Here is a 26,297-nt window from a genome sequence, read left to right as displayed (position 1 = left end):
GTATTACAATAAAAACAGAAGCGCTTCATAAAAGCAGTTGATTCTCTGTTACAAATACAGAAGATGTTTCAGACCTGCCAGTTTTTCATGCTTCAGGATTTAACCTCAGCTAAGTTGGTCTGTTGGCTTCAACTGTTTTTTCTAGCTCCAACTGCATTTTTGGAGCTAGAAGTGATGATATTTGGAAGCGAAGGCATTAAGATTACATCTATAAACAAACTAATAACCTCTTGGATGACTTCTGCTACGCAGCAAACCATATTTGTCAGATACTCCATTAAGAGTTGGAGTTCGGTGAGTCGCACTAATAGAAGGTGAAGCTCAGCAGACGGTTGCAGAGCTCCAGCTCTTCTTTCTTGTGTTGGTCACAGAAATAAATCTTCATTTGGGGTAAAAAAAAAAAAAAAATTTCAACTAATTTTTGGTCTTTTTATTCAACTGTAATTGCCATAATTTTCAAGTAAAACAATGTGGAATTACAAGGATCAAAGGAATGCAACAAAAAGAGACAGAAATCAAAGTAAGACCATCACCATAAACTACCCCCCCGCCCCCCCACCAGATATCATCTTTGCTCAAAAGTAAATCGACAATTTACAGTCATCTCAAACTGTACCAGTAATTTTATTCACATATTTTTTTTTTTATTTTGTCCAAGTATACTTTTTTCTTTTTTTCCTTTTTTTTTTAAACATGAACCAAAATCGATGATGTGAGAGAAAAACAAAGTTCAGGTGAAAAATGAAACATTAATTCAGTAGCACTGATGCTCGGGGTGTTTTTCCTTTCTTGTTTCATGTAAGGGGTGGATTTTTCCCCACATCATTTTTTGGATTAATTTGTTTTTTTAATAACCGAATAAGAGAAATTTAACACCCCTGCTTCAGGTGCTTCACAAGGCAATCTGAGGTTCAAAACCATTTGGCCACAGAGGCACTCTTAAATTCAGTTCTCAACATTTACTTGGCTTTTTGTGACAAGTAATTTTTTAAACTGCCTTTAGGACGTTTTGGGGGGATGAAAGCTGGATTTTGTGGTGTGACTAAAGATAATACATTTTCCAAACTGGAGACAAACATCGTCAGGTACCAGGAACCAATTCATCAACTTCAGTTGATGAACAAACGCATCACAACACCACGGTGTACTGAAAAAAAGCTGAGGGCCACGTTATTAAAGATGTGCAAAAGAGAAATGCAAGGCTGGATTTTCGAATCCGATGAACAGAAAGTGACATGGAGAAAATAAATTTTTTTAAAAATAAACAAAGAGGGGGAGAGGAGGGGCCAAACAAAAAGACGAGCTCCAGCATAGTGCAGCAAAGATCACATTGACAGATCTGTTCTCTTCCTAATAACCTGGAAGAAATAATAAAATATGCATAACTTATCAACTGACTACATAGAAACAATAGTCAGGACAGAAAATCTCAAAACCAAACTTTCTAAAACCTTCAACTTACAATACAACCGCTCACTCGAGACTTTTAAATGTCACACAAATTACTTTTCATGGGTAACCCCAGCAGAGGGCGCCGTTAACCCTGTCTTAACAGAGCATCTGAGTGTTCCAGTCTTTTAATGATTACAGTACATTATGTGAACTAACAACTTGCACCTTTTGTCCCACCCACGCCCCACCCCCTCCGAGTCCAAGTGGTGAGTTTTATCCACGGCATGTCCACATATCTGGACGCTCGACAGCGGCGCCACCTGTTTACTGTCAGTCCAGCGTCCCTGAGCCTTCCCCCAGCGCTCAAAAGCAGAGCTGGCGTGCCCCGACTAGAAAGGGAGAGGGCCCGAGAGGCGGTGAGGTCCCTGGCTTGTGCAGCACTCAGTTTGCTCTTGTTTTTCCTCAGAGTGCAGACAAAGCAGCAACCTTGGAGATCACGTCATGCTCTCGTATCACGCTCCGCCACACCCTCGCTTCTGTTTTTTTTTTGTTTTTTTTAATTCTCCCCTTTGGCACTCCAATCATGTCTTATTGTGACGCTGTTGGCTTGAGGAGGAGCGGGTGCTTGCGGCCGGTGAGCGGGCCTGCACTGCAGCGAGTGCAGCAACACTCCGTAGCACCCTGTCTGGCGTTGACCCCTCGGTTCCCGAGCTGCTGGTCACATCCTGCGAGAGCTTCTGGGACCTCCTGCTCTCCTTGCGACTCTCTCGGTGTTGTTTCTCCTTTTTGTCACGGCTCTTTGCCCGCTCAGGGCTGCGGTCCCTCTCCCGCTCGCTGCCGGAGGAAGTGGCACGGGAGCGGGAACCTCGGTGCTCCGTGTTCTGGGAGCTGAGGGTGCGCTGGCTGCTGTTGCTGCTGCTGCGGCTTCTGCTGCTGCGTCCGCCGCAGTCGCCCTCGCCATCGCTGCTCATGCTGCTGCAGGCGCTGTGGCCCCTTGACGACGATCGCGTCTCTCCCTCGCCTTCCTTGCCCCTCGAGGACTTCCTGCTCCCTCTCTCTTTCTCCTCTGGTTTAGGCCTCTTGTACTCCACCTCTAAGGGTGGAACCAGAGAGCCAGGGCACTGTCTGGTGGAGCGTGATGTAGATCGGCTCGCCTGATTGGGTGTTGAAGGTTTGCTGCTTTTGTTATTGGTCACAGAGTTGCTCTGAGGAGAGGCTGGCACACTTTTACTTTTAGGCTTTTGGTTTTTGTCCGAAGGGGCAGTGGTGGAAGTCGCAGGAGCTTTAGGGGTGAAGTCTTTCCGAGGTGTGTGGCCTGGGGTGTCCACCCTGCCTTTCATAGCTAAAAGCTTGGCTGCTGCATTGAGTGCTGAGCACCTTTTCCCTAGAACCTCTGGCTCAGGAGGTAGCGAGGGCGTGCTGTTGGTCAGCGTTTTAGTGTCCTGTGGCGGCTGTGATCCCACAGACTTCCTGGTGATCCTAACAGAAGACGTATCGCTGCCCGACTCTCCTCCTGTGGACGCATTGGCGTTGTTTGACGCATTTCTGTCCGAGCTGCGTGCTGGTTTGGCTCCCTTCCTGTCCTTGGTGCACTTTTCCTTCTCCTGATCTTGGAGCCTGCGTTTTGCTGAGCGAGTGAGCCGGTGCTCCTTCCTGCTGTTGCTGCTGTCAGAGTCGGAGGAGGAAGAGGAAGGAGACCTGGAGCGCCTCCTTCGAGAGGCAGTGGGGGGAAGGTCCGTCTCACTACCCTCTTCTATCTTCTCCTCCTCCTCCTCGCCATGTTCCTCCTTGTCCTCCTTCCCTGCCTCTGATGTAGGATCCACTCGCCTCTTCTTGGTAGGATGTCTGTTCTCGTAGGTCCTCTTGTGGTGGGCATGGCGGGTGAGGGTGGAGGTAGAGCACCCAGACGATGGCGAAGAAGAGCAAGCAGACTCCTGGCTACTCTGGCGACTAAGTGACCTTTTCTGGATAGCAGGTTTCTGATCCTCAGTAGTTTTCTCTTCTTCCAGAGGGTTAGCTTCATCTTTCGGAATGGGGGTTGTGGTTTTTGTTTCTCGTCCCACTCCTTGGGGCCTTCCTAACTCTTTGGTCTCAGAGGAACTCTCCACCTTTCTTCTTTTAGGCTGAGACTGGCTAATGTCTGAGTTTTTGTCGTCGTCTTCCTTACTCATCGCAGCTTCAGCCTCCATTTCTGTCACCTCTTCTTGGTCGCTTTTAGAAGCTGACTCTTTCTCTGTTGATGGCTCTAAAGATGGTGCAACGAGGGGAGTGGATGAGGGAGCGGATATGGGAGCAGGTGTGGCTTCCTCGGTCTGAGATGGTGCAGGAACACTTGTGGATGAAGAAGTTTGTAGCTGAGAGGAAGTGACTGCAGAGGTTTGTGTAGTGGACACGGGTGGAGCTGTTTTGGTTGTGGATGCTGTGACTGTAGCTACTGAAGCAGGGGTGATGGTTGTGGTTGTTGACCCTAGGGAAGCAGACTTTTCTGGTGATGATGTAGCTATGGTGACAGACAGTGATGCTGATGTTGTAGCTGTTACCGGAGGTGTCTTGTCAGTCTTTTCTGCAGTTTTGGGAGGAGAAGAAGAAGTGAGGACTTTGGATGGCGCTGCAGTTGAAGGTGTTGTTACTCCTTCTGCTGGGGGTGATGAAGCTGCTGAAGCCTTCTTTGCCTCTGCAGGTGTAACAGCACTTGGGGAAGTTGTAGTTGGAGGAGGCGTGCAGACTGGACTTGATGCTGAAGGCTTTTCGGGCTCTACATGTTCCTGAACCTCTGCAGTTGGTGATGCTTGTTCGGTCGGGCTTTTGTTAGCAGTCTCAATTGTCTTTGCTTTGGCTGGAGGGGAAGGTGGAGCTGTATTACCAGAAGATGGTGCCACTGTTTTGACTGGTGGTGATGTAGAAGTCTTGTCAGACACTGTCTGGATTGAGTCTAACATACTGGTTTGTGCTGTTTTTACTGGAGCTGTCACAGTCGTAGCTGTAGCTGGAGGGGTCTGCTTGGGCGAAGGTGGAGCTGGGGAGGTCTGCTTAGGCGAAGGTGGAGCTGGGGAGGTCTGCTTGGGCGAAGGTGGAGCTGGGGAGGTCTGCTTGGGGGAAGGTGTAGCTACAGGGGCTTGTTTAGGCGAAGCTGTAGCTTGAAGGCTCTGCTTGGGTAAAGATGGAGCTGGGGAGGTCTGTTTGGGGGAAGGTGTAGTTGGAGGGGTCTGCTTGGGTGAAACTGTATCCAGACTCGATACAGGATGACTGGAGGGTGTGGAGGCTAGAGAGGCTTGTGGCAAGTCCTTCACAAGAGAAGTAGTTGGAGGTGATGTCATTGCAGTGGTGACTTGTGGTGTAATACTAACTGTTACAGACGCTGTGGTAGCAGCTGTTGTGAGTGTTGGGGTGGGGTCTTTAACAGCTTTGAAAGATGACGTAGTGGGTGGAGTGGAGTGTGTAATTGGTGTGGTTGTGGTGGTGGTTGCCTCCACAGCTGGTTGAACAGCAGCATCTGAAACTGTGGAAACCACAAGTGTTGGTTTAACACCTGGAGGAGGAGGTGAGACATCGCTGACAGGTGGAGACGGAGCTGTGTTGCTGACGGGGGTGGAGGTATATGTGGAAGAAGAGAGGACTGGTGCTGGTGCTGGACTTGGAGCTGGGGCTGAAGCAACCACTTGGGGAGAGGCAGTCTCAGAGATCAGTGAGGTCACCTGGGGTGCAGGTGAAGTGGGAAGTGAGACAGGTGTGGAAACTTCATCTGACTTTGTTGAGGAGGCTGGATTTGGAGGCGGGGCCAAAGCCTCAATTTTAGTGTCTGTCTGATCAGCTTTGGTCGACTGTGAAGACCGAGTCATTTCAAAAATAGCAGCAGGAGGCGGGGTCTCTGAGATCGTCAGTTCTGTCCTGGAATCACTTTTAGATAGATCAGTGTTCTGACTCTCATTAACGGTCTCTAGCGTGGTCGTTGAGTCCTTGCGGGGACGACCCCTCTTACGTTTAGGGGACAGTGGCGGGTTTCCTTCCTCAATTGCCGAGATGGGATGTGGGCATGTGGTCGATGCGTTGTCAAGTTCAGGTAGTCTTGTGGGAGTCTTAGGGGGCCGGCCCCTTTTTCTTTTCAAAGGTGGCATGAGAGAGTTCACGCTGGACTCCGCAGCAGAGGCGGAAGCAGCGTCTCTGCCTGGTGGGATGTCCGTTTTCTTGGACTGGTTCACTCCCCGTCCTCTCCCTAGATGCTGCTCTCCCATCTGGGCAGCCATACGAGATTCAGTTTCCAATCTGCGCCGCACGGGAAGATTCCTCAGCACTGGCATGTCAGGAGACAGATGAGGAGGGGAATATGGAGGATAGCCTCTGACAGGCTGAGGGTGCACAGGCGGACTTGGGGTAGCGTCTTGGTCCAGAGGGGATTTGGTAACAGTCTCTTTAGTTTTGCCGTCTGGGCTCTGTGATGCGTCCTCTTTGTTCGGCTCGTCAACAAATCCAGCACCGCTGTCCTCCGCCGTTGCCTCTTCTGAAGAGCAACCACCTCCCGTCCCACTTCCTCGCCGCCGCCTCTTTCGTGGCTCTTTCTCTTCCACCACTGTGACTAGCCGGCCTGGGAGCTTCCGCAGAACTTTGGCTGATGGTGAATCTTCAACCAGTCCCCGCAGCACTTCACCGTCAGCTGACTGCCGCTTGCGAGGCGACCGTGAGCTGGTGGAGGGAGGAGACATGGCGCAGTCTTTACTGTCATCATCCTTAGTCTGATGATCCGCCGGACAGCTGGACTCCAGCGATGACTCAGACGCCCTCCTCTCCTTCTCCACCTCCTTCTCCTCCCTCCCCGTTTTGGAGATTTTACTGTCCGTCTCCCCAGCACACTGCTGTTTCCCACCAGGGGGCGAGGCTGTAGGAGGGGAAGGCACTGGGCTGGGATGGGAGCGGTTTGGTTGAGTCCTGGTTTTGGCGTTCTGGTGATCTCTGGCGGGAGATGACGCTTTCGAAGATTTGGAGGAATCTTGAACCCGGGTGGATGATGACGTTTTGTGGTGGTCTGTGCGGGATGGGATCGTAGACGCAGAACCTGTGTCTTTGGCAGCTCCTCGTCCTCTCAGACCTGAGCGGGATCTTTCAGGCACTTCTCTGGGAGTCGTGGGCTCAGGCTCAGTTTCAGGCGAGGCCCCACGGAGTCGGCCGCTAGTCCTTGTAGAGGTGGCAGTCTTGTCCTTGGGTTTACGACCACGACGGGCTGGAGCTGGATGGGCGGGTTCAGCAGAAGTTGGTGTTGACAAAAAGTCGTCCTCGTCATCATCAGATGATGTGTGGAGCTTCAGGCCCTCCTCCTTTGCCTGGTCCAGACCCTTCCTGGCAGCCTCCACCTGTTCCTAAACACACAAGAGGAGAAGATTTTCTTTAAAGTTTTATCAAGTTAAAAATGTTTGACTTAAACCGAAATCAAATATTTTCTAGTTCTCGTTCCTGCTTTTCCCTTTATTGTCTAAATTACTTTCAAGTATTAATCACTAATTATTAAGCTGAAGTTGAAAGTTGTGATTTTACCTCAGCCTGCTTCAACTCCTCTTTGCACACATCTTCTAACGAAGCTTCCAGGAAGTTCATGGCGTAGCGCTCAATGGGAGTGAGCTAAAGACAAGCAGAGGAAAAGGTGCGTTTAAACAAACTGTAATTCAAAGATTCAGCAGAGCATTAATATTTTATTATATTATACATTTTTATAGCCGATGTGTTTTTACTCACCTGCTCCACCAGTGCGGCTATTTCCTGCTCGGCTTTAGAGAGCTCCTCCACTTCCTCCTGCTCCCCGCCGTCATCAAGCGGTATGTTTTCGTTGAACTCCGCCAGTTCGGCCACCTGCTCTGCTTTGGCCTGAGAGGCCGCCACTATGTCCTCCTCATCCTCGGCACGACACAGCGCCTGAAGCAAACAGATGGAGATAATCAGGTAAATGTCCACAAGCATGATAAATGTGGCAGGAGTTAAACTTTTTCCTGACTCTTGGATTATGTCTGCGTACAAGGGGTGAAATAAAGTTCAGGTTTTAAAAATCAAATAACTTAGCCTAGTCAAATTGGTCGAATCTCCGAAGTTATTCTATTGTATTCTTTTCAAACAGTGGTCCAGGTTAGTGAATGGAATTGGAGGAGGGGAGAAATAGCAGCTACAACACCCTGACCAGATGGAGGAGTTATTATAAATTCCGTCTCCTGCAGAGTTGGAAAAGGATGAAACTATCCATAGAGTCCAGAAATGTTTTTGTACTGGTCTATAAATGGGTTTAGTCCTGCTGTAAATTTGGGCATTTTAACACCATCGCCATCCTCATATACATGTTTACATGAATATGGGGATGGCTTGCTTTCAAAGCCAGCCTCAGATGGCTTCATTTTTAAGCCCTGGGTGTCAGCAGAAATTATCTAAACTGTGGTGCGTCCCAGCACACGGCACAGTGCAAGAACATTTTTGAAAATGTGCATTATCAAGGATTTGACACGGTGGAGGAGATCAAGAGTTCAAGTACAGCCAGGGCACAAGTAGAGGAGGAACACGACAGGAGTTCTCGTGTTAGATCAAGCGACAAAACTGGGAGCCATTAGGGATGGGAATCGAGAACCAGTTATTGAAGAAAACCAGTTCAATTACGGTTCTTGCACAATCAGCTGATTTCAGTTTGTGTCAGAGGAGGAAAATAGCGAAGCAGTCTAGAGCATGGATTTGAACATTTACTTTTATTGTACAAAAGGACGAGATGAACGGTAAAGTGGAAACTTGCATACCCAGGACAGAAACAACTGCATTATGGTGCTAACACAAAAAAAACCAACAACGGTTCTTTAAAAGAATCTGCCCAGACAGCATGCTAACGCTAAGCTAGCCAAGAACGCAGAGTGAAAGTAATGTGACAAGTAGTATAACAAAGTACTTTTTCCCAGGAGTAATTAAGTCATGTACTGCATTACTTTTGAGAAAAGTGTTCTGTGTAATAATTACTTTTTTGAGCAAAGTTTGAACACTGATCACAACAAAGACGGGAAATACCTCAACAAACATTTGACCCACAGTATACAATTGATTTGCATGAATGTAATTTCTTTGCTCCTGCTTAGATGTCAAAACAGAGCCAATGAGAACCCAGTGTTGATCAAGCAAGAATTGAATCGATGAGTAATGTCAATAAAGGAATCGCTAAATTCTTGAAAAGTCCTTGAAACAGTCCAGAAGTTCATAAGAAGATCACCTTTAACAGGAGATCTTTTTTTTTTTTTTAAGCTTTTCATTTCAATAGGCTGAGAGCAAAAACCTGATTCAGTTTATATTGCATCTAAGACTTTCAGTAAACGTACATTTTGTTCCTGGTAATCACCAAAAGGTGGGAGGTAAATATCCAGTACACCAAGTTTCTAACCTGCTCCAGGATGGTGGTGCTCTGCTTGTTGACGGCTTCCTCCTCCTCAGCCTGGGGCACCGACAGCTCCACCGCCGCCTCCCTCTTCTCCCCCTCATTCACATCAAACAGCTCTCTGATGGTTTGCTGAGGAACAAAGTGACAGTCGGACACATTTAGCAAAGGCAGAACGGGTTATGTGTGCTTGATGAGACAGAGAAAACAAGAGGCACTTGAACTGCTTAATGTCATCAACACACTAAACTCAAAAAGACCAATTAGAAGAAACTCCATTATACTTCAAAAAAAAAAAAAAAAAAAAGAAGAAAAAAAAAAAGCACAAGTAGTATTTATATAAAAGACAGTTTGAACAAATTTAATTAAAAGGGGGATGAGGTCTCGGCCTGTCATCCAGCACTGGAAAAACATCCCTTCACATGATACCAGTGACTGTATTCAATTATGCACCAAGCACCCACCCACATGTTTGAGCGCCTTTCAACTATTAATCATGCACAGATGAATCACTGAGCTTATCCAGACACAAAAGAAGAAAGAAGGAAAAAAAAGGCTTGACTGAAGGGCATTTATTTTACAAAGAAGGCCCCGTGTAAACGTGATACCTGTTTAAAGAAGGCCGTGGTGAAGTTTCCTCCTTCGATAGCCATATCTCCCAGCATCCTCTTCTGGTTTGCCTTCTTCAAAATGTTCTCCTCCACCGTGCGCTCACTGATCAACCTGAGGAGGAACATAAAACGATTTAGTCTTTTAAAAATCACATTTCTATTTTTCACTGGGCCAATGATTATCGGGTGTATAAAACCTCCCCCTACACCCAGATGGGTTGGTGCTGACCAGGTGGTGTGAAGCGTTTAACCAGATTCTGCAGATCTTTTAAATTCAGAGACTACTGAGCTCCAATTTCCATTTTAAACTTTAGATTTTTATTCCTACTTTTTTTTTTTGTTGCTTTTGCTTCTGAAATTATGCAAAGAAGGTAGGAGATGCTCATCAGTTTAAGTCAAACAAGATGAACGCTCGTATGTGTCAAACAGATGTTGACAACATATGTTATGTTCAATGCAGCGGCTCTGTGCTCTCAGCTTTTTGTTTCTCTTTGTGTCTTTTGTCTGTGAGTCCTCTATTGTGTATGCTTATTTATTGTATGTCTGTCTCTGTTTTATAGTATTGTGTCTGACTTTAAGCTGAGAACTACCACACGGAATTTCATTATGTGACTACATAATGACAACAAAGCATCTTAAATCTTAGCTAAGGGAGTGAGCTTTGATTTGGGAAAGTTTTTATGTGAGGATTTTTTTTTTTTAGTAAAAGCAGGGAAAAAGAAAGTCACCTATAGATGTGGACGTCGCGGGTCTGGCCGATTCGGTGGCATCGGTCCTGAGCCTGAGCATCCATGGTGGGGTTCCAGTCACTGTCGTAGAACACCACAGTGTCGGCCCCGGTCAGATTGACCCCGACGCCGCCGCTGCGGGTTGACAAAATGAAGCAGAAGATGCGTCGATCTGCATTGAAGCGCTCCATGAGCGCCTGGTGGTGGCGTGCAGAAGACAAACAGAGGAAATGAGCATCACAGACAGACTACAGCTTTCTCGTTCTTGCCTGGAAGCGGAACAGGTGAAGATTACGCTATCAAAACACCATCACTGCTGACCTGTCTCTGCTCCACCCGGGTGCTGCCGTCCAGACGGAGGTAGATGTGTCCGTGGTAGTTGAGGAACTGCTCCAGCACATCCAGCATTCGAGTCATCTGAGTGAAAATCAGCACCCTGTGGCCTCCCGCCTTCAGCTTTCGCAGCAACGTGTGGAGAGTCTGAAGCTTACCTGAAAACAGGAGACAAGACACAAAATGAGCCACCAGCAAGCAAAACAAGCTGCAGGAGCATAAAATTATTTAATAATCGCACATGGAGTAAACTCTTTGAAGCAGCCTTTTATGCATAAAACACAGTGGTGGAAAGAAAAGACTAACCAAATACTATTTCAAGAAAATTTAGTGCCAATTTTGCAGTACAGTCGAGAGTTTTGCTAAAGTTGTTGCCAGTGTGCATCTGGGATCGAGTCAGTGATGAGGGATGAATGGGATCTAAGCTGTGGGTGACCCCCACCTTAGTAAATGACAGTCTTATCAAACATCCTGTCAAAGGCTTATAGGTGAGAATGGATACTTAGACAGTCCTGGATTTTCCTGCTTTGTGTCACCCCTGCAAGTCAACACCGTTTTTATTTAAACCTTAGATTTTGTGATTAGGAGTATCTGATGTAGGTGTGGATTGCCACAAGGTGCTCCATGGTTTTCTGTAAAACAAAACAAAACAAAAAACCACACTGAGAACTCACCACAGTCGTACTGTATGAGCCTCAGGTCAGGGAACTGTGTCCTCATATAGGACTGGACGTGGTGGAGGCTGCGAGTGAGCGGCGTGACTTCAGCTGATAACATGGAGGAGAAGACTGCCTGCTTGTGGTTCAGAGATGGCGGAGGATGGCAGCAGTGCATGGAGATGGGTGGAGCTTCCACTGGAGGAATTGCAAATGTGTACCTAAACAAACAGCAAAGTTAGCTCCTTCTCCTTAGCTGAAGCTTTGTAATATCAAATAACCAAACGACTGTTAAGCTAAGTACCGGTCTATGATGTCACTCAGCAGCTCCAGCCGTCCTTCGATGCTGTGGATGGCCTCTCTTACAGCGTGACTGTGAAACCAGTAGTCGTGCTCGTTTTGCTGCTGTGCATACAGACAGCTGCTCTGGCCAGAGCGGCCCCACTCTCCCTGAGGGTTCAGGGCAGCAGGTGATGGACGACGACCGGGCAGGAAAGTCAGGAAGTCCAGAACCTCCTGACCGTACATGGGCTTTGCTCCACAGTGGAGTTCGTTGACTCGAAAGATGAAGTCCAGCCGGCTGTCGTGCTGCTGTTTCTCGGAGTCTGCAAGCCATGACTGTTGAGGTAAAGAGATACAAGTAAATGGAGGCTACAGAAATCAGGGCAGTGTTGACAGCATATTTAAGAAAAACATGCTCGTATATCAGGCTCAGTCTTGTTTAAATGTACAATGGAGAAAAAATGATTGTAATTGATTTCCTTTACCAGTTGGGGGCAGCGGAAATAAACTGGAAAAAAAAAATCTACTTTGAAGTTCACATGACAAACTTATTGTTCATTGATAAACTTGACCACCGTCTGCACCACAGGAGAGGAAAAACGCTGACACTTACACTTTATTTCAACCTGATAAACTGAGCTGATCTGTTTTCTGTTCTGGTGTTTTACTGCACTTTGTCAGCTTTTTTAATCCAGTTTTATTGAGCCTGACATTTTATTCTATAAAACCAGTTTATTGTCTACTAAACAAGGTAGGCTAAATCATTTATTGCTGTATGCCGATGGTGATGAATGAATTTCAATTATTAAAAAAAAAAAAAAAAAAAAAAATTGCCAAACTGGTAAACTGGCATCAGAGATGTATATAATTTATTGACATGCTTCAATTTAACCAATAAAATTTAAAGATCATAGATTATGGTTTTTAATGTTCCCATACCGCCTTAATCTAAACATTGTGATCCACATAAAGACTTCAAAAACACTTTTACAAGTCGGCTACTGAAGTGCAAAAACCTGTTGGAACAGTTTGGGTATGGCAGCTATGAGTATAACAAACTTATCCTGATGTAAAAGCAAAATAATGAACCTTTAATTTTCTTTGTGGAAGCTTTTCTAAAAGTCTCACGGAGCCAGTATCACAAGCCGGAACATGTCAAATCCATACCTGTGCGTAACAGTGAAACCTCTTTGATTATGTAGTTTTATTTTAGTGAGCTGAGCCCTGCTGACTGAATGCTATGATCAAACTTGTCTTTACAACTCCATCGCTCTGAGATTTGGCACACATAAAGTTTGGTTTGTTTGTTGTTGTTTTTTTAAACTGATGTTTCATGCATCTTTTCAGTTTAGAAACGTCCCGGTTCATGTCTACATAGCGCTGATGCATGGTTCCAAAATAACAGGACATTAGATTGTCTCAGTACAGGGGGGCATTTATTTTAACTAGGTGAAGAAGTATTGGGTAACACCTCAAAAAAAATGATTGCAGATGCTTTAAATATCTAAAAGGTGAAGTCCAAGAGGGACAAACTGCTTACCATGTAGAAAGGCGAACGGGGAGCAGGACGAGGCACCTTCCTGGGTGGAGGGAAGGCTTTTGCACCCAGATTGGACTTTGACTTTGTGCTAACTGCTGTCTGACTGCTGCTGCTACTTTCCCGCGGTGTTGCTGAGGTCTTTGGAGCAGAAGAAGAGGCGCTCACCTGAGCTGGAGCTGCAGAAAGACAGAAGAGAAAACAGCCTCCTGTAAAAAACTCAATACGGATTTGCTTTAAAGTCAATTTCACTTTTATTTCTTCTTCTTTTGCATCTCTGTGTTATTCGATTTCAAATCCAATTATTTTCATTACTTAAAAATACCTTTTTGCATGCCTGTATGTTTCATTATACATTAAATTTTATTAACTTGCAGCAGGTTGTTAGGGAAAAGAAGAAATAAAGCTTAAAAACTGGACCCAGCTCGGTTTGTCTTCATTTCATCTGAATTCAATCTGAATTTCAGCTCAGTGAGAATAACAGCTCAAGCCCGTTCTCTCACCTGGCTGTTCTGTGCTCGATGGAGGAGGAGGCTGCACTACTTTGAGGACAGGGCGAGGGGGTTGGGGCTGGTTCGGGGCTGAGCTAGGGTTTCTGGGAGGAGCTATGGTGTAGTGGGCGGTAGCAGGACCAGGGGTGCGCTGGGCAATTTGCAGTGGAGCGGTGTTCCTGACGGGGGTCGTGTTGGCGTGTGGGTGCAGGGAAGGGGATGGCTGGGGAGCGACACGAGGGGAAGGGGCCACAGCCAGGGTGGGCACAGGCCCGCCCTCCTTGCCTGTTGACTGACGCACAACGATCTTCACGACCCCAGGGCTGCTCACCATGGTTGAGGACACTGGAAAACATTAAATATACAAACATGGGTTACATATATCCAGCAGGAAGTCTCATACTTAAAATAAAAGGAGGAGGGAGAAGGATTTAACACCTTGAGAGGTGGTGTTGTGTGGCAGGCGATTAGCAGGGGGGGCAGCAGAGGGATTGTTTGCAGGGTGTGTGCTGACTGTACTCTGGACAGCCACCTGTGCAGGTTGGCTGATGAGGTGATGCTGCACGCCACCGGGGACCAGGTTTATCACATTACCTGTAGAGTGACAGTGAACCAGACTGTTATAAGGACTTTAATTATTCCCTAATTATGGGACGGGATGGGATTTATGTAAATAAGAAATCAATCACAATTATGGGACAATAACAGTCATCAGTTAAATGAAGCAGACCAATGTGGATTATCTTCTGATTGAAGGATTAAAAGACTTTGGCATAACTGAATATAAAGCAGTCCAGCTGCAGTGGGATTCTGCAAAAATCCAAAAACATATAATATCTTTAATCTTTAGTCTGATTCCAAATCAGATAAAAATGAGGTCAAAGGATATCCTGGTCCCATTTAAACTATAACCACAATAGATAAATGCTATCAAACTTCCAGGGCCTGTATGGCTAAATTTAGTATATTTACATGATTGCACCCAAGTTTTCTTGTTAATTAACATGCATAGAATATTTTGACTCAGAAGTAATCCTGGCATCAAAATGTAGGTAAAAATGATAATACAACTTGTTTTGAGCAGCCCCCTATCCCAAACAGCAATATGACACTTTGAAGTTCAAACAAAACGAGGTATTACACCTTTTACTAACCATAAAATCTGATCGGTGAAAACTAGAAAACCCACAGTTAGTGGGAGACACCAACCTTGAACTGGGCGTGAGGAAGCTGCTGGAACTTGGTGGATCTGTGCTCCAGACAGAGTCAACTTGTTGCCCTGAAGCTGGAAGGTGACTGGTTTGCTTCCTTGACACGACGACACAGGCCGACCTGCCAGAGAAGCCAGCTGGGCTATACTTACTACCTCCCCAGCTTAGGAAGAAAAATAAGAGACACGTAGGTAAGAAATAATAATTCATTCACTTTACCACAAATTAATTTAATTATGAATGAATGACAGAGACCTGTACTGCATTTAGTTAATAAAAATCCCCCAAATACCTTTTGTTTTCTTACTGAATGGTCGAAAATAACAGAACACACAGACTCCTGTAACTAAAAGTAGACTAATCTCTTTCTTGTATGTTAATGGTTGATCCATTTTTAGAAGTTGCAAAGTGTGTTTGAGATTTTCTAAGCACTGCCATCTTTATTTTTCACCTGCACCTTAAGAAACAACCTGAGGCAGAGTACACACTGTGTTCCTGTGTGGTTTTTACCCAGCAATGAAAATGAGTAAACAATCATTAAATTGAAATCTAAACCGAGACGCTCAAAATATGCTTCATCTAAAGAGAGAAATGGACGAGACTTACATTTTGAACAGGAGCTCATGAAACTGTCCCCAGGCTCAGAGTTTTAATGAGATAATACTTCAACAACATCACAGCTTATCTGCTTTGAAATAAATGTACTTACAAGGCAACCTAGCTTGCATATCTGGACTAAGCAGGACCCTCTGGGGCATGACATTGCTGGGGTTTGGACTCGGCTGAGCTGGGATAGTGGCTGTGCAGGGAGCAGTGGGAGGCCGTACAGTCAGCATCGCTTTTGGAGCATTGGACCTCACTGCAGTTTGAGCGGTAGGATGAAGAGATGGGCGAGGAGGAGTGGATGCGACTGAACAGACCACTGAAATTTAACAAAAATGCATTAGAAAAAACGTGCAAAATTTATGTTTCACCTTTTTAAGGGTGTTTCATTCCTTGCTTACCCTGCTGAACTACAGGAGCGGGTGCAGGAGCTGAGGTGACTTCAGTGACTGGAGGTGGTTTGGGGGTCTGTGCTGCAGGGGGGACGGAGCAGGTAGGTTTGTTCATCAGGAGAACTGGGCGATTATCACCTTTAGGAGGCGGCTGAAACATTCTGAAAGAGGACACACATAAAATATGGGAACTACTGCACTTAGGACAATAATTATATCATGTAATAAATGTCACAGGTATGGTAACACAGGTAACGTAGAAAACCAAAATACATGTAAATTTGCAAGTATCCAAATCTGCATTTTTCTTTTCTTTCTTTTTTTCCCCCTTTACCTGTTGACTTTCATGCGGACTGGTTTGGGCCTTGGAGGAGGTTCGGGGGACTCCATGATCTCCTGGATTAGTTGGCGACTGGCCCTGTAGCGTGGCAGGAAGACATCTGCCTGGTAACGGGACACGCGGCTCTCCAAACCAACAAGGTCAAACATGGAAACGTCGCAGCGCTGAGAATGCAAAAGCAAGTTAGAATAGATTAAAAATCACGCCATCAGGCTCAACTTTCTGAACAAATGAAAGCTTTTTATTTTCAGGCTTACCTTCAAAGGAGATACCTCCAGGGCGTCATGCACCAGAGAGGCTGTGTGGAAAATAATGGGTTGCATGATGAAGGGAGACTGGATGGGTCGAGGGTCAAAAAGGTTGGGATGATTGCACACTTTGCGAAGCTGCATGAGGATGTTAATCACAGACATGAAGTGACCACTGGCCAGCGTTTCCCTGGTCCTGTAAATCAGATGGTTTAGGGTCAAATTCAATTACATTTTTTTTTTTCCAGTTTCACCTTCTTTTGGTGACTACGTTTCAAAACACAAACTAAATTTACATTAACTTTGAATTCCTCCTGCTGAGTCAGTAACTTACGATGCCTGCGCCATGAAGTCATCGTAGAGGAATCGCTGTCTCTTGGACAGACGGCAGCGCACCACATGCTCATATTTCTTGGGCATCTGCTTCTCCACGTCAGCCTTGATCCTCCTGAGCAGGAACGGCCTCAGCACCTTGTGAAGCCTCTTAACCAGGCCTTCGTTGTACTCCTGACTGCCCTCGATCATTCCCGTCAGCGGGTTGGAGAACCACTCTTTGAACTCGCGGTGGGACTGGAAGACGTGGGGCATGAGGAAATGCATGAGGGACCAGAGCTCCATCAGGCTGTTCTGTAGAGGGGTTCCTGTCAGCAGCAGTCGCCGGTGGCTATGATCAGCACAGACACGAGGAGAGACGTAAATAAAAAAGTCGTATCATTCAAGCTTCAGGTGAGTACGAAGAGGAAAATAAGAGTTTTCAGCTGCTAAAGATATCAAACATGCTTTAACTCATTTTAGCCACATGGGTGCAGCAAGCTGAGAACGCAATCTTCACCCCATAAAGAGTTTATAACATCCATCAAACAAATAACATAACCATTTATTTGGAGTCGTGTTTCTGTCTGCTGGAATAGTCTAAATCATAAAACTCTTTTTAAAACCCAAATATGCCACAGCATTAAAGCCACTGACAGGTGAAGTAAATAACACCACGTCCTGCTGGGAAATCCTGAGGTTCATGTAGAAATATTTTTGCGGTTACACCGTCGGCATGGCTACGCTCATCTCACTGGGGCTGAGTATCAATTTAGATTATAGATTATTTTTAAAAAAGCTTTTAGTGCACAATCCACGCTGAAGTGTGCATCTTGCAGCACATCTTTATTTGCTTTAAAGCTCACAAACCAACATTTTGATGCTGAACATGAGAGGCACTCTCAAACTTCTAACGGATCTTTTTTTTTAATATGCTGTGCAAGTATTTCTCTATTCAGCCGGTACTGTGAAACATCCTCATACTGATGATGTTGTAATCTTGATTTATCATCGGAGCGAATCGCTGCAGCCTGTATAAAGGTGTGCGTTCTCAGAGCGTGCATCTATTCATGTGCACAAGCGCCAGGCTCTTTGGAGCGCCACACAACAGTGAGAAATTACCACCAGCTGGCCCCGGCCACCAGCCAAATGATGACAATCATTTTGAAAAGAACAAACACTTTTAAATGTGAAGATATTTACACACAACTGTGGCCTGTAGATTAACAGTTCAGTGCATTTCAAATACATTCAAAGTCAAATGGTACTGAGTGACACCATGTCTTTGAAAGCATTATAGAGAAAGGAGGATGATTTTCTTCAATAAGAATCAGAAGTTGTACATACAAATATTCATGTTTGCTGTCCATGAGTCTAAATACCCCCAAAATATATCTATAAATCTTTTTTTTTTTCATTAAAATGCAAAAAAAAGATTTTTACTTTTTTTTTTTTTTTTTTAAACAAAAAACTACTTTGGAATTTAGTGTAAAAAAATCCAGAGGCCATGCCTCATCCACTGAGCCTCAGGTTTCACTCTCTGATGTGGGCCCATATACACAAACAGTCTCCACTGACCTGTTGAAGTTCAGCAGACTCTGCCAGCGCTGGGACTTGAAGTTCTTGATGTTCTGGGCCTCATCGAGGATCAGATAGCGCCAAGACTTTCGCCTGAAGGCCTGGTGATCCTGCAGCACCAGCTTGTAAGAAGTGATGCAAACGTGGAAAGCATTTGGCTTTGTCCAGCCCTAAGAAGAGAAAGTGTAACAGAGTGGCTTATTATTTTCCAGCACTCAGTTTTTCACTTTATACAGTATCTGTCAAACATGTCAACAGTTGCTGGAAATTAGGAATTCGTCAATGCAAGACAGGAATCATATCGGTGGGAAAAGTTAAACAAATCAATCCATAACTGTATAAAGTTATGGAACTGAAAATACCAGAAGACCCCAGTGTATGATGTCAGGTTTAACACTTGTTGGGAAGCTTTTAGTTCTTTATTTTAAGTTAGCATAACCAGTAGTCGCAAACTTGATTAATACAATCTTTATGTCGCTCTGGCAGGAGGTGCACAGACTCTAAATGACAACAATATGCAGTAACGTCGCTCGTGTTGCAGTTACGGGTGACGTATTGGCATTAACACAGTAACCAGTAAGCATTTTAACTTGTGCCTCGCTGTAGTCTACCCCTAAATATAGGCAAATATAAATAAATACCCCAGTCTTAGTGCTAAAAAGGAAAAGGAAGAAGTGTGAACAAGAAACTAATTGACAAACTGCTGCAGTATCTGCACTCCTGAAATTTAAACAATCACTGAAACATTTGTGTTGTGGCTTGTATCAAAAATGAAGACAAACTGTTGAAGCTGAACTAAAGAATGTAAATAAATTAGGTGGATAAAATAAACAGTCTTAGTTTAGTTCCACGCATCATCTTAACCATTTATCAAACTTGGGGGCCTAAACCTGCTGCAGTAGAGAAAAACCTGAACAGGTCAGCAGTCTATGACAGGACATTTATGCTTACATCCTCATCTACGACCAATTTAGAATCAACAATTAGCATGTCTGTCTTTGGATTTTAGGAGGACCATGTTACTAATGGTCCCACCCTGGATTATTTTACTAATTAAAACCACTCCAGTAAATTTAGATTATTTGACATTTTAATTTATTACATTTTGGTTTTTAAAGTTAGGAATCCCTGAATCTTCTGTTGGATTTCCTCATTAAACTCCTTATTGGATTCTAGTTAGATTTTGGTTGATTTAGAGATTTACTTTATTGTGCTAGGTCAGGGGTAGGCAACTCCAGGCGTCGAGTGCTGGTGTCCTGCAGGTTTTAGATGTGTCCTTGATCCAACACAGCCTATTCAAATGGCTAAATGACCTCCCCAACATATCTTGAAGTTCTCCAGAGGCCTGGTAATGAACTAATCATTTGATTCAGGTCTGTTGACACAGGGTGAAATCTAAAACCTGCAGGACACCAGCACTCGAGGTTTGGAGTTGCCTACCCCTGTGCTAGGTTGTTTTTCATGTTTTGGCTGCTCTGAAACCTGACTGAGGCAAGCATAATGTTGTCCTTCACATAAAAGAGCGATTGCCGAATCTCTTTCTCACAAAGAGAAACCCAGCTTATTAATTTAAGACTGGTATCAGATCAGTGCTCGTATCAGCAGAAACCCCAAACCCCAGATAGCCAAACTTAAAAAAAATAAAATAAAAAAAAAAAAAAAATATATATATATATATATATATATATATATATATATATATATATATATATATATATATATATATATATTTTTTTTTTTTTTTTTTTAATTTTTTTTTTTTGGGGGGGGTGCAACGATACTCGTATCGATATTGAACCGTTCGATACAGTGCTTTCGGTTCGGTACGCATATGAATCGAACAATACAAAATTTGTAATTTATTTTATCAACTTTCCTTCTGACGATGCTGTCTGTGTGGAGCGCTCAGTGAATCTGCGTTCGACTACTCCGCCTAGGCTGCACTGTCGAGCGCAGATCCACTGAGCGTTCAACACAGACAGCATCGTCAGAAGGAAGAGCGCAGGGCAAGCTAGCGAGACAGAAGTTAAGCTCTCCTTGCAACATGGCAAATTGAACCTCCCCCTCCCTCATTCAGATCTGGCGTTTGGAATTATTTTGGTTTTCATGTGAGGTATGACCCTGAAGGTAAGCGCGTCATGGCCTAAAGTAAAACAGTATGTTGGATGTGCCACGCAATCCTCAATTACATGGGTGGGGACTAGTGTGTTAGCGCAGTTAGCTCGTTAACGTGTTGGCCGTCTAGCCCCATGCACGGGGCGATCAAGGGTAGCTCGTTAACGGAGATTTGCCGTGTTGTGGTGTTAACGACATTTCAACGAGATTAACGCTGACAGCACTAGTGGGAACACAACGAATATGACTGCACATTTACGCTGACATCATCCTAGTGCAAAGACAAGTGGAAGCAGACAAAAAAAAACAAGCATGCATGCTACAAACTTTACCCGAGTCATTTAGACAGCCGTTAGCACATGATTCTCCTTATGGGGACCTGATATGTTTAATATTGTGGCGAGCTCAGACAAGGAGGAGACGGAGGTGTCGTTTGGTCTTGCTTCCCGTGAGCTAGCCAGGGAGCACAGCCGTTTGACATCTGCAGAAGAACACTGCCGCTAGCTAACTGCTCATCGCGGCAACCGCACAGCAACAACAACAACACACAGGGCGCCCTCTGACCCCGGAAGGACACACCGTCGCAGCGAGAGGGCGTCATCCGTCACTATGGCAACATAAACAAAACATAACTGTACAAACAGAACCCCGAACAGCCCTGACCCAATACATAGCCCCCACCTAAGGGGTCAGTCGTCCCCGACGACCCCATTACCCCACACAAAGTCCTGCAAATGTCCAGGTGCCTTCTTTTGGCGCACCGGCCGGTCACGACCGGCGGGGGAAAAAGTCACTCGGGTCAGAACATGGGGTGCCACCATCATCCCACTTCTGACACCAATGTGGCGAGCTCAGACAAGGAGGAGACGGAGGTGTCGTTTGGTCTTGCTTCCCGTGAGCTAGCCAGGGAGCACAGCCGTTTATTGACATCTGCAGAAGAACACTGCCGCTAGCTAACTGCTCATCGCGAAAACCACACAGCAACAACAACAACACACAGGGAGCCCTCTGACCCTGGAAGGACACACCGTCGTAGCGAGAGGGCGTCACCCGTTACTATGGCAACATAAACAAAACATAACTGTACAAACAGAACCCGGAACAGCCCTGACCCGCTACAATATGCTGCTGAGAATATAGCCCAGAAGAAGCGTATAGTATAGCTTTTATTTTGGAAAGAGCCATTTCTCTGTAATAAACTTTCTTTTCCAAAGATGAGTGATTCCTCAATCAGATACAGGGCTCGCAAAATCGCCTGCCTGACATCCCGGGGCTAGCGACATTGTAGGAAGGAAAAATATATGTCAATGCTTTTGCATTCTTTCGGAAATGTAGCTGGGTAATTATGTCATTGGCATCGGTGAGCCACTGTCAATATGTGACATATTGAAATCGCGTTTGAAATTGCGCTTGTTTTTTGCTTTCACTTTGCAATCGCGCGAACTGTGCATAGAGAGCGACAGCACTGATTGGTGAGTGATGATAATTTGCGCACCAATTCCTCTGACATGGTATTATCAATCGTTAGCTTACTATGCAAACATGACAAGTGAAATCTCCCGCAGCAAGCTTAAACATATGAGAGGTTGATCGCGCAGAGAATCGCTGACCGTTGTGTGTGTGTGTGTGTGTGTGTGTGTGTGTAAGTAAAAGCAGCAGGATATATATTTTAGTTCTGCTGAGCCAAATAAGACAGGTCAGGGTGAAGAAGTGACAGCCAAAGAAAAGTTTACCACAAAACGGAAAAGTTATGACAAATCAGACTATAAGGCAAAAAGAAAGTGCAGCTTTATGGTTTCATGGACAAAAGAATTTCTGTGGCTTTAATATGACGAGCTATATAACCGGGGATGCACATAAGTGGTCCGCAGGTGCGCATTCGCTGTCACAAAAAAAACAACAAAAAAAAAAAAAAAAAAAAAAACGCGCACAAGATATGAAGTTGCAACGCGTGTTTGCATACATAAGATTTTCTGGAGGAGGACAGACATCTGTTTAGAACTCTTAAAGATGTCGAAGAAGCTCCTTTAAGCAATTACTTTGGTGTTCCTCCACCTCCAAACAAATGTCAGAAGGAGTCCGAACCACAAAAGAAGCACGTATTCTCGGAAAAGTGGTTGCAGGAGGTGAGCTGGCTTCAAACAAATGATGAACGCACAGAGATGTGGTACAGAGATGTGGTGCGGAATGTGCCGTGAAAATCCCACTCTAGCGGACAAAAACAGTGCTTTTTATATGGACGCAAACGCGCGTTGCAACTTCTTATCTGGTGCGCGTCTTTTATTTTGTCAGCGAATGCGCACATGTTCTGCCGGGTGTGTTGTTGGTTTTCTCTCGATTTCTGAGTCGACAAGCGCCTTTGTTACTGGGACCAGTCATTTTAAGAAAGGCCCCCATTAGAACCCATGAGAAATGCATTATTGCTCAGTCTGCAATATCTTTCCCAGAACAAACACCAATTGCAAATAACATACTAAAAATAAACCTAAAAAAATCTGTTTAGAACAGCGTACTATGTTGCAAAGAGTGAACTACCACTGGCAAAATTTAGCAGTCTTTGCAAACGTCAAAAAGCAAATGGCCTCAATCTTGGTTCCACTTGTCTCTTACCCGTGACTTCAGTGGAAATTTCAAATTCAGGATCTGACACAGACTGATTCATGTCCTACACAGTTCTTACAAGTTCATAGAAATTTCTGTTCAATTAGAATCAAGTATTTGAGTTGATGATTGTAATTTTTATACAATGTTGTAATTTGTGTTTCAACAATTTTTTGATTAATGTTTTGTTTCCTTTACAATATTATACTTTAATGTATAATATTGTAAAGGAAACAAAACAGGAAACAAAACATCAATCAAAAAATTGCTCTCTTTTTTATTCAGGCTACTTACATTTATTTTGGGCTACCAAAAACTGAAGAGTCCCAGCCCGAAGAGCTACCAGGGATTTTGAAATTTTGAGAGCCCTGAGATTTTTTTTTTTTTTTAAATTACTTTTGTTTCAGCAACATTAAATTTAAAAACTGTACTTTTGAGTTAAAAAAATATATATATATATAAATAAATAAAAGCTGGATCAGTGCCTCTGTTTTTCCTGGGATACACACTAATCTACATCACTGTAAATAAGCCACAGTCAAAATTAAGACAGCAGTATGTAAGGAGAAACAAAATTATTAAGAGTAAGTCAAGCAGCAGGCAGACTAAGAACAAACAATTGATAAACAAGACGACTCAGCAGATAAGTAACACGGGGAGTTAAAGACTGACAAGAACAATCTGCAGTATATCACAGATGACAGCAGTAAAGCCAGGAGGGAGAGACTAAAAGTAAATGAGAGCAGACAAAGCAGCACATCACACTCATCTAACAAAGGAAAATGAGCCGCCTGCAGAACCAGCAAACTGAGTACCTGTCTCTTTAACTTTCTCTCCTTTTGACTGCCAAAATACGTAAGGATTTTAAACCCTGGACACCAGCGCTTCAGCTCCATCTCCCAGTTTAACATTACGCTGGTGGGGACGATGATGAGGTGAGGGCCCCAGTTACCTAATAATACCAAATGAAACAGGACAGTGTATTAATCACAAATAACACTCCAACAACCAAAGTTTTGTAACTCTGTACATATAAGAAGCCGCAGTCTGTTACCTTTCTCACAGGCGAGGTGAGCCAGCAGAGCAATAGTCTGGATCGTCTTGCCGAGGCCCATCTCATCAGCCAAAATGCCGTTTAGCTTTTTCTCATACATGGTGACCAACCAGTCGAGACCGATGTGCTGATACTCTCGTAATGTGCCATGAAGCAGAAATGGAATGGGGGTCTTGACCTTAAGTTGTAGAGAAAGTTGAAACAACTGTGACTCAGATCTGCAGAAGAGTTTAATCTACACTTTTCCTCCATCTGATAAAATGACTGAAATATACATTTTTAATATTTAAAGACTGACCTTTGTGGTAGCTAAAGTGTAGCCTTTGGGCTGCAGGCTCTCTGCAGTAGCAGCAATGTGACTGATCTCCTTCTTTGGCCGCGAGCCAGAGGAAGACGGGCTGCTGTCTCCCTCCTTCAGCAAAACCTCCATCCCTTCATCTCCACACTCCTCTTCGTCTTCCTCCTCACTCTCTGCCTCATCCTTCTCGCTCTCCTCATCTTCAGCACTGTCGCCTGGTGAATCTGAGAGGAGAACATTTGAAATGATTAATGAATTAATAATAAATTAAAGCAGCAAAACAAACTTGAAACAGACGTAAGAAGGAAAACATTTTCTGAAAGCTTCTGCTCAGAGTGGAGGGAGATAAACAGTTTATTTTGGGTCTTTATGAGCAGTTTAATACCTGAGGAAGAAGTGTTACTTTCCACATCACTCTCATCTTCTTCAGTCTCCACCTCCTCATCCCCAGACACCTCCGAATCAGAGCTCGCTTTAGAGCCAGAAGCAGACGGGACCTCAAAGTCTGAGGCATACGCTCCTTTGTACTTCTCCAGCAACTCCTCCATGCTCATATCGCCTGGAAGGGAAGTAGAGACACGTCAAGGATCCGGTCTGCAGCCTCTTATTTTAGACCAGGGAGCAGCTAGTAATGAATGAAATTTCATTCATATGTACAGAATTTTAAAAAAGGCAGAAAGAGAGCAGCAATGCAGAGGTGTCATCAAGCTTGCTTTCCTCTTTAAAGAGACAGAAAGCTCTTCAAACACTTCATAAAACCTCAGGTCAATGCAATGAATTAGCACCACTTCCAGTAGAAAATAAAGCCCTCACCCTCTTTGGCTAAATCATCGAGTTCCTCTGCATGATCTACATTTCCTTCCACCTTCTCCTGAGCTGCTATCGTGTCCTCCTCATCCTCAGCTGTGAACACAGAAGAAGAAAAACAAATTCTTGACAATTAAAAATGAACTTGGATAAACAAAAAATGAGCAGAAAAAAAAAATCCAGTAAAAGGTCTCATTCTGTTTTTATGGAGGTTATATTGGGAGCAATCTCACCATCCTCTTCGTTGGCAGTGAATTCCCCGTCTTCTTCCTCCCCCGCCTCTGATGAAGACGTTTCATCAGAGCATTCTTCGTCCGAGCCCTGGTCCTGCGTAACACCGTGATTCAGTGATACATGAAATCTGTGGTCAGTATTAAAAACATGTGCTTTTCTTCAGCTTTTGCACATTATCAGCTAACCTCGTTTTAACAGAGGTGTCAGCGTGTTTACTCAGGTATAATCATCCCATAATTAGACTTGTATGAGTTATAAAAACAAATAATAAAGCTCAATAAGTCCTCAGTGAGATGACAGCATCTGGAATTAATTTGAAGTGAAAATGAAGATGAATAATTATACAACACATTACTGTTAAATCAAATGCACAGCTACAGCTCACCAGCTTGTTTATGTGGGTGATAATGTCAGTGTTTACCAACTGTTTCGAATCTTTCTTAAATGAATTCAATCATTTAATTCACGTTTCCTTTCTGAAAATACTGAACTGGCCAAGCAGTTTGTGACACGTAAGAGAGCAATATGATCAGCTGCTCTCCTACAAATATTCCAAGTCCAAAGTCTCAGACTGCAGCAGGTAACCGTAGTCCTTGAACCTCCTCTCCACCTACTGCGGGTACTCAGCGGAGCAGGAGGAAGACTATTGCTGGCAGCTGTAGTCCAAGAAAGTGGAGTTTAAGGATGTCCGGAAAAACGGGACAGGAACTTTCAAAATAAAACAGAGAAGGCTGTCCACCTGCATTAATCACCCACGTGAGAAACACTGAATCTCAACTGTTACCTTTTTTTTATTTTTATTTAATGACTCTTTAGATCCAACAATGGGATGCAGCTCAAAATAAAAGTGGCAGGTCTTTAAACAACAGCAGAAACTCAGGTGCTATACTTTGACTCAGCTCACTTTTTACGTGGTCCATAATTTCAGCTGTTTGTGGAGGAAAAGTTTCCAAACTGCCTGAATTTGTACCAACACTGAATCAAATTAACTTACAGTATGTTTAAGATTCAGTGTCATTTTTACATAAAGAGAAGATCATCATAGTAGATCATTATTCTCGGTCCATCATTAGCTACTCACAAGTTTGCT

The 26,297-nt window shown here is 44.3% G+C and overlaps 1 protein-coding gene across 3 annotated transcripts in view; it reads right to left on the bottom strand.

Annotated features, from left to right (window-relative positions):
* Window positions 1-1,926: 1,926 nt before the first annotated feature.
* Window positions 1,927-26,297, bottom strand: part of srcap (Snf2-related CREBBP activator protein) — a 40,536-nt gene continuing 16,165 nt past the window's right edge. For 2 of the 3 annotated variants that reach the window (XM_085285298.1, XM_085285299.1), the window contains 25 exons: window positions 25,207-25,300; window positions 24,980-25,069; window positions 24,552-24,725; window positions 24,167-24,390; window positions 23,869-24,046; window positions 23,630-23,766; window positions 18,099-18,268; window positions 16,543-16,872; window positions 16,218-16,404; window positions 15,955-16,124; window positions 15,630-15,781; window positions 15,335-15,547; window positions 14,624-14,788; window positions 13,853-14,008; window positions 13,427-13,759; window positions 12,927-13,102; window positions 11,409-11,722; window positions 11,123-11,325; window positions 10,437-10,606; window positions 10,116-10,312; window positions 9,385-9,499; window positions 8,783-8,908; window positions 7,117-7,293; window positions 6,919-7,002; window positions 1,927-6,743 (listed from right to left, as the gene is read on the bottom strand). In XM_085285298.1, coding sequence (XP_085141424.1) covers window positions 1,974-6,743; window positions 6,919-7,002; window positions 7,117-7,293; window positions 8,783-8,908; window positions 9,385-9,499; window positions 10,116-10,312; window positions 10,437-10,606; window positions 11,123-11,325; window positions 11,409-11,722; window positions 12,927-13,102; window positions 13,427-13,759; window positions 13,853-14,008; window positions 14,624-14,788; window positions 15,335-15,547; window positions 15,630-15,781; window positions 15,955-16,124; window positions 16,218-16,404; window positions 16,543-16,872; window positions 18,099-18,268; window positions 23,630-23,766; window positions 23,869-24,046; window positions 24,167-24,390; window positions 24,552-24,725; window positions 24,980-25,069; window positions 25,207-25,300 — 9,105 coding nt within the window. In that variant the 3' untranslated portion in view covers window positions 1,927-1,973. The remainder of the gene's footprint in view (window positions 6,744-6,918; window positions 7,003-7,116; window positions 7,294-8,782; window positions 8,909-9,384; window positions 9,500-10,115; window positions 10,313-10,436; window positions 10,607-11,122; window positions 11,326-11,408; window positions 11,723-12,926; window positions 13,103-13,426; window positions 13,760-13,852; window positions 14,009-14,623; window positions 14,789-15,334; window positions 15,548-15,629; window positions 15,782-15,954; window positions 16,125-16,217; window positions 16,405-16,542; window positions 16,873-18,098; window positions 18,269-23,629; window positions 23,767-23,868; window positions 24,047-24,166; window positions 24,391-24,551; window positions 24,726-24,979; window positions 25,070-25,206; window positions 25,301-26,297) is intronic. The other variant, XM_085285300.1, reaches the window with a different exon arrangement.

Source organism: Mchenga conophoros, linkage group LG8 (assembly GCF_057382185.1).
Source record: "Mchenga conophoros isolate Kocher_MC1m ecotype Shallow Benthic linkage group LG8, M_conophoros_male_GT1.1, whole genome shotgun sequence".
In the NCBI taxonomy this organism is placed as follows: domain Eukaryota; kingdom Metazoa; phylum Chordata; class Actinopteri; order Cichliformes; family Cichlidae; genus Mchenga; species Mchenga conophoros.
Note: the sequence above shows the minus strand (reverse complement) of the source record. Positions and strands in the feature narration are given on the sequence as shown.